Consider the following 6923-nt stretch of genomic DNA (forward strand, 5'->3'; position numbering starts at 1 on the left):
TGAAAATAGAACTGCTAAATCAATAACTAGATTTCATAATTGTTATCAGAAATACCTATCCGACAAGCAAATAAATAAGGCTTGAAGAAAGTCAATAATTTCATTTGCTATATTTAGATTTAATATTAATCACTATTTAAAGAAACGATTTTATCACCAGTTCATAAATATACAAAAAAAAAAACGTCGATTGAGCATTCAACTGTAATTATAGCCTTCGGGCAGCATATAGATGGGTCATTGTACGTTGACATCATAGTTGGAATAATGTTTTAATAACACGATGCTGAAAATGAATATGGCGATGAATTTATTTACATATATAAAAATAAAATGCTTTTCCTCAGGTTATTCATCAGCTTCGGGAAAATGTTCATATTGTACAAAACAGAACAATTTTCCATCATTTAGTTTCGAAAAAATCGTCTGAAAATTGGTTTAATGTAAACCAAAAGATTTTTTTTCAACGAACACACGAACAAAAATACGACAACATTTTCTACGAACGAATGTTTGTAGCCATCGCTGAAAAGAAATCCCATTTGCAATAACAATTAACAATTCTGATAATGTTCTAGTACAAGTTCACAATTATGGCATTGACGTTTTACAAGATAACCCTGAATAACGGTGAAAAAAATAAAAATTTAATTGAAGAAATTGATCAAAAAGCGGTGCAAGCGCACTGATATCACCTCCTTGTGAGATATAAAATCGTTGACGCAGAATATGCATGGTTTTAAATCAGAAAATAATACAAATCAAACTGCATAATGATTTGAATAAAAATTTCGATTTTATTTGCGTATTTCATTGCCAATCTGATGTGTGTTTTTTTTCTCTCAATTTCATCTAAAATCCGTTCTACAGTACAAATAAATAGCCTAAATTTCACAGTTATGTTTTCGAAATACAATTTCTCTAATATTCTAAATTCACAGTTGCACAATTCTCTTTGGGATACATGGCGATATAGCAGAAAGGAAGTAAATTTTGAGATAAAAAAAATTTCGTATCGCTGTCGTCGGTTGAGTTTGATTTCCGAAATATCAGTACGTTGAGCCAAAACAAGATGATACATACATTTAAAAGGAAAAAAAAAGAAGATTGAAGGTCAATCCAATTTAGGTCGCGTATTCACATTGAAAATATTCGGCGTAGCTTCCATGACGTATTTTATTTTGCTGTTCTAATTTGTTTACGCCAAAATATTGGAACGACGTCAATTCTAATGTTCGACAACGTATTTGCGAGTTGCAGTGACTTTTTTCACTGTCATTGTGGCGATCATTTCGTTGTCCTTGAATTCACGAGTGATTGTCGATGGTGGTTTACCGCCTTGTTTGTGAATCAATTTGTTGCCTTCTAATGTCATGACACTCTTCACTTTACGACCATCCAATGTTTCCTCTTCAAATTCTTTGCCCAATTCAAAATTGAGTTCGGAATTTTTGAATGATGACGTTGTAAGCAACGTGTATTTATCACCGTGTTTCTTCAGTTCAACGGTTGGTTGGACTGAATTTCCGATGGTACGCGTGAAATATCCAACGCCAAGTTCCTTCATGTACTCATCGAAATTCTTCGATTCGGTGTTTTTGTACTTTTTTCCCTCCCACACCTCGGCACCTGCGACATATGGAGAAACAAAAAACGACAACAATTTGGCCCGAAATCAAATACTAAGCGAATTGACTAGGAACTCACAACTTGAAATAAACAAACAGAACAAAAGAACGACTTAATTTGTTTTGTAAATATCATCGCTTGAATCTAAATCTGTGATTCATATAAGAAATAATGATTAACTTCAAGTTCAATCGTTGATATTTAAATGAAATTACTTCATTCCTGTCCCATTTTGTCGCATTCGAGACAAATCAAAATGTCGATCACTATTTTACAACTCACCACTCGTAACAGCAGCAAGAAAGAGTACTGCGATGATGGAATTCATTATTGTCTTTCTGATGTTATGCGTTGAGTAATTGAAAATCAACTGACTAGCCTATTCTAATTGCTCCTTTTATCATGCCATGAATATTGGAGTGGGGCAAAATAAGTTGCATAATTCAAGAATTGCAAATAATAACACCTGAACGTTTCGATAAAGGTGGTTACATTTTGATAAAGGCCATCGGTTTTTTTTCGAAGGAAAGCAAGAAACGAGCAAAATCTTCATCTCTACTGTGTTGTTTGCTTGTGTACAATTTACCATAACCAGCTGTGCATTGACAATGAATTGTGTGTGTGTATGAGAGAAAAACCAGTTTTTTCCGTCTACCTGCTTGCCGTGCGCGTATCTCGGTTATGTGTCAAAAGTGCAGTTTGCCACTAAAATCGAATTGCCATCACTGTAACACCTTACAAATTCTAGTTATAATGCACAGTTACGGCATTGGCGTAACAAGTTAGCCTTGGGCAATGTCAAAAGTAAAATTGCACAATGTTCGAATGTTCCTATATATTCTCATTCCTGTGTGTAGAACTGAAACGATTCGATAAATGCCCATGTGAAGCGGTGCTAAATAAACCAGTCGAAATACAAACAAAACTTCTTTTTGTGCTCATGTTATTCTATACGCTTTATTTTCTCTTTCGTCTTTCATTTCCATTGTACATTGCATCTATTTTTATTTACTTTATTTTGAAATCTCAACAAAAAAAAAAACGTTACAAAAACGACTAAAACGAACTATTTTCCGTAAAATTCTCAAAACTATTTCCTCAAATGTGTTGTTGTTATCAAAGTTGTTTTTTTAAACTAAGTCCAGACACGGATCACTTGGATATATGAAAACGACTTCATGATCTGGAAAAAAGTGAAGATTTGTATGTTATAATGCGTCATTTTCTAACAAATTGATTCAATATTTAGTCTTCTTGTTTGAATTGGAATCTCCCAATCTTTACATTATTGAATTGATACCGTAGAAGAAGGGAAAGAATGAAAAAAGAATTTTATTTGAATTGTGTGATTGGCCAGATTGGTTGATCATTTCGAATTGTCTGATTAGTTTAGGTAGTCTAAACGTTTCGTTGAATTTCATTTCAAAATTGTAAACGAAAAAAAAGAGTCTAGAGTTAGTGGACATTTTTATCGCCACCGTTTGTTCATTCTCTCAAAACGAGAAAATTCATTTCATGCAGTCAAACGAAAGATAGTATACGGACGTAACGAAGAGAGAAGTGACGACAAGAAAAAACGTAAAAAAAAGATGCGAAGAGAAAGGAAAAGGGATAAAAGGAATACAAAAAGAAGAATACACTCACAATGTATGTGTTTTAACGTTGATGTGTGTTCGGTATATTTTTTTCGATATTATGTCTGTGTGTAGGTATTTGTACTGGAACAATTCTTTTTTTTTCGTAGACGAATTTAATCGAATCTATTCTTCGACGCGATATTTACGGGTACAAACAACATTGTTAACTGTCATGGTTGCGATCATTTCTTTGTCGCCAAATTCACGAATTAGAGTGGATGGTGGATCACCGCCTTGTCTCTGGATCAATTTGTTGCCTTCCATTGTAATAACACTCTTCACATTACGATCGTCCAAGGTTTTCTCATCGAATTCCTTGCCCAATTCGAATTCGATCGTTGAATCCTTGAATGTCGATTTGGTGAGCAGCTGGTATTTGCCATTGTCGAGTTTTTTCAATTCAACGGTCGGTGAAACGGCGTTACCGATCTTGCGCGTAAAAAATCCAACACCAAGTTCCTTCATGTATTCATCGAAATTTTCCGATTCATAGTTTTTGTATACTTTTCCTTCCCAAATTTCCTTGGCTAGAAAAATGAAAAAAAAATGAAAAGAAAAAATGAGAAAGATATTTTAAATCGAAAGCAGTTCGAAAGCAATTCGAATATTTGAAGATGACTTATGCTGATGGGAAAATAAAATTTTTCAGTTCGAATCGATAAAAGAAAGAGTTTATACTGCGCAGAGAGAATCAAGTGAACTTTGCTTTTCAAGTGAAAAAAAATGAACTACATACTCCTTAGATAGAAGAAAGAGATTATTTCACTGATGCACTAACACAAAAATATGCTTTGAATTTGTACAAATCCCAATGGTCTGAAGAATTTGCTGCTAGTTTTGCTGTGAATGTGAAATTCGATCGATTTTAATTTCGATTCTTTTTTCGGATAGAATTTATCAAAATTCTGATTAAAATTGATTTTTTCGTTTAAAATTCACTTTGAAATTAAAACCAAATCTTGTGCATCTACAAAAAGGATTTGAACAAGAAAAGTGAACTTTTTCATTTCAGTAACGAAACGTTTTTTAAAAAAAAGGATCTCGACACAAATTAACTGAACAAACTGATTTTTTTTTTTTTTTCAAAAGAAAAATATCAAGAAAATAACATTATTTTTCGAAAAAGAACTTAAGAAACTTCAAAGATTTTCAACTTAGAAAAAAAAATTTCAATTACCAGAAGCGACTGCTGCAAGAGCTACGACGAGAGCGATGATGAACTTCATTTTTGATGCTTTCGGTTGAATAATTGAACAACGACTGATTTCCTTATTAAAGAATTGACAATGAACCAATGAACTCCCATGGAACGAAACGAATTTCAAATAGCAGTGAGAGTAAACCAATACATTTGCACAACGATAAGCGTGTATTTAAGAGAAGAGTGTCTTTGTGACGAGTCACGTCCAACGAACTGTGCCCGGAATGGAACTGAATCGGAGTAGCCAAAGTATGTTTGGTGAGAGCACACAAATGTGTGTGTTTAATGTATAAAGGAATTGTTGTACATTTACCAAAGATGTACGGCAAGCGTTGATGCCTTCGAATGTGTTGGTATGAGTGTACGCATATGACCATTCAACGGATATGATCAACAGAATTTAAAAAAAAAAAGAAGAGTAAACACGAAAACAAAACTGAGCATATCTTTTACCATATCAACGTATGTGCTCGGCCTTAATTATTATCTGAAAGAAGTTCGTTTTTTTTCGTGACTCTTGCCACACCCGTTGTCAACAAATTTTAAGTAACAATTAACGAAACTAACGAAATGTGTACATTTTGTGTCGGAACTTGTCATTGGGGTCAACTAAAGATTATCGGCCAAACAAAAAAAAATACGACAACTCTCCCTCTGATTTTTGGTGACGACTGCCAAGTAGTCGTTGAAAATTCAGTTTCATTGTGTACATTTGGGCAATTTTTTTTAATTTGATAAGTGATAAAGTACTAGATTAATATATGTGTATACAAACTTTTTCATTTTGAAATGAATTATCGCACTTGTTACGGAAAAATCCGTCAATTGAAATACTGCGAAAAAAAAATGAACGTTTCAAATACTAAACCGGTTTGTGTACTCTGTGTATACATCTGAGCTAAATTAAATCATTGACGAATTATGCGAATTGCTTGGTCATACGTATTGCGCTGGACAGATGATGATGATGGTGGCGATCGAAGTAAACACGAAACGAATTGCCATCAGTCAACAAAGCAATCATCATCACTTTAAACGCGAATCAGACCTTTTGCGATTCGTTGCCTCGTGTCTGCGAGTTGAAGCAACAATTGGAGCTATTTATATATTCTTGAAATTACTATCCAATTCAGTGTGTAGTAGTCGTATGATGGATGATTTAATTAACATTTTAGCTCTTTTCTTCTTTATACAAATCAAATTAAAATTTGAATCTCTGTTTATAAAGATTCTTTATACAATCCTGCCTCTTTCAATTATAATTGAATTTTGAATTGGATAATTATTACCAACTATTATTGTTATTTTCAAAGCTTCGAAAACGTTGAAAATTTCTTTTGAATATATTCGAATCTCAGCTCAATATTCAATTATCAAACCGGTTTCTGACATTTTTTCTAATTGTCATTGACACAACCGTGCAAATTAGAGTCATATTGAAACTTTTAGAGCCGAGTTATCGACGATAACTTATCGTGAAGAACATTTTCTAATGAATCAATTGGCAATGCCAATTTAGCATCGAACTTAAACACATCAATTTTTAGCTTCACGTGGGCAACAAAACAAAATCCATCATTTCTTGAGACTAAATACTTTGTTGTGAGATTTAGTCGAGACACGAACCAATTCTTCCCGCACCTCTCGCTTGAAGTATGGAATAAAAGCGATTGGAGAAATGGAGATGAATTATGAATTTCAACCGAATTTTGACAAAATCATAATTTTATAATGGGCAAATTACTTGAGACATTCAAAAAAATTGTAAAATTATTTTTACCATCGCATTAAATATTTTACCAACAAAAATCTTGCACCAAAGTCAAAACTACTTCGATGACATCAAGAAGTAAATAGCATTGACTACTGTTCAAGTAGGTAGTACTGACAAACGGTCTCCGGGAAAGAAAAGGACAGAAAACCACCGGGAAAAACGATTCGTTCCAGTGGAAATAGGAGAAGACTTTCATTCATGCGTACATTTGGCTATTGCACGGATGCAGCATCCAAGGGATACAAATAAACAGACTTCCATTGTGTCTCCAAAATTGCTGATACACATCATGTGTCTGCACGTGTAGAGTAATTTGCCGGTTAAGGGGCAATGTGTGGAGAGATGCGTATTCCAACAAGGATGCTGGAAAAGGACCGTTTCACTGAAAAAGACAACCAGATATGTTTTCACTTCCCCTCATCATTATACCACTCATATCTGACTGAAATTTCTCTGAAGTTCATGTTTGGCTCCATTCCCATTCATGTTCATGTTTCACTACAAAACGGTGTTTTTGATTTTGAACACAAAAACCATTCACGAAATTAATTCTCTTAGACGCTGAAAACGAAAGCATCGTTCGGGTTTCTTTTTTCATCTTTGGTAAAAATCTGTTCGCATCACATAGACTGTGTTCTATTGTTTGCCTTTGTCAACGAGGAAAAAGCATGATGAAAATCAA

The 6923-nt window shown here is 33.8% G+C and overlaps 2 protein-coding genes across 2 annotated transcripts; both read right to left on the reverse strand.

Annotated features, from left to right (window-relative positions):
- Nucleotides 1-777: 777 nt before the first annotated feature.
- On the reverse strand, nt 778-2428 carry LOC129567144 (probable fatty acid-binding protein). Its single transcript, XM_055443770.1, has 2 exons — nt 1912-2428; nt 778-1629 (listed from the first exon to the last, which is right to left on the reverse strand). The coding sequence occupies exons 1-2, from the start codon at nt 1955-1957 to the stop codon at nt 1229-1231; spliced, it is 447 nt and encodes a 148-aa protein (XP_055299745.1). The 5' UTR covers nt 1958-2428; the 3' UTR covers nt 778-1228.
- Nucleotides 2429-2558: 130 nt separating this feature from the next.
- On the reverse strand, nt 2559-4603 carry LOC129567142 (fatty acid-binding protein, muscle-like). The gene is made up of 3 exons (XM_055443768.1): nt 4444-4603; nt 3274-3793; nt 2559-2812 (listed from the first exon to the last, which is right to left on the reverse strand). Exons 1-2 carry the CDS (start codon nt 4490-4492, stop codon nt 3390-3392), a joined length of 453 nt encoding a protein of 150 aa, XP_055299743.1. The 5' UTR covers nt 4493-4603; the 3' UTR covers nt 2559-2812; nt 3274-3389.
- Nucleotides 4604-6923: the final 2320 nt, after the last annotated feature.

This window comes from Sitodiplosis mosellana, unplaced genomic scaffold (assembly GCF_009176505.1).
Source record: "Sitodiplosis mosellana isolate CC-2019 unplaced genomic scaffold, AAFC_SMos_1.0 Smas_scaffold_5, whole genome shotgun sequence".
NCBI classification, from domain to species: domain Eukaryota; kingdom Metazoa; phylum Arthropoda; class Insecta; order Diptera; family Cecidomyiidae; genus Sitodiplosis; species Sitodiplosis mosellana.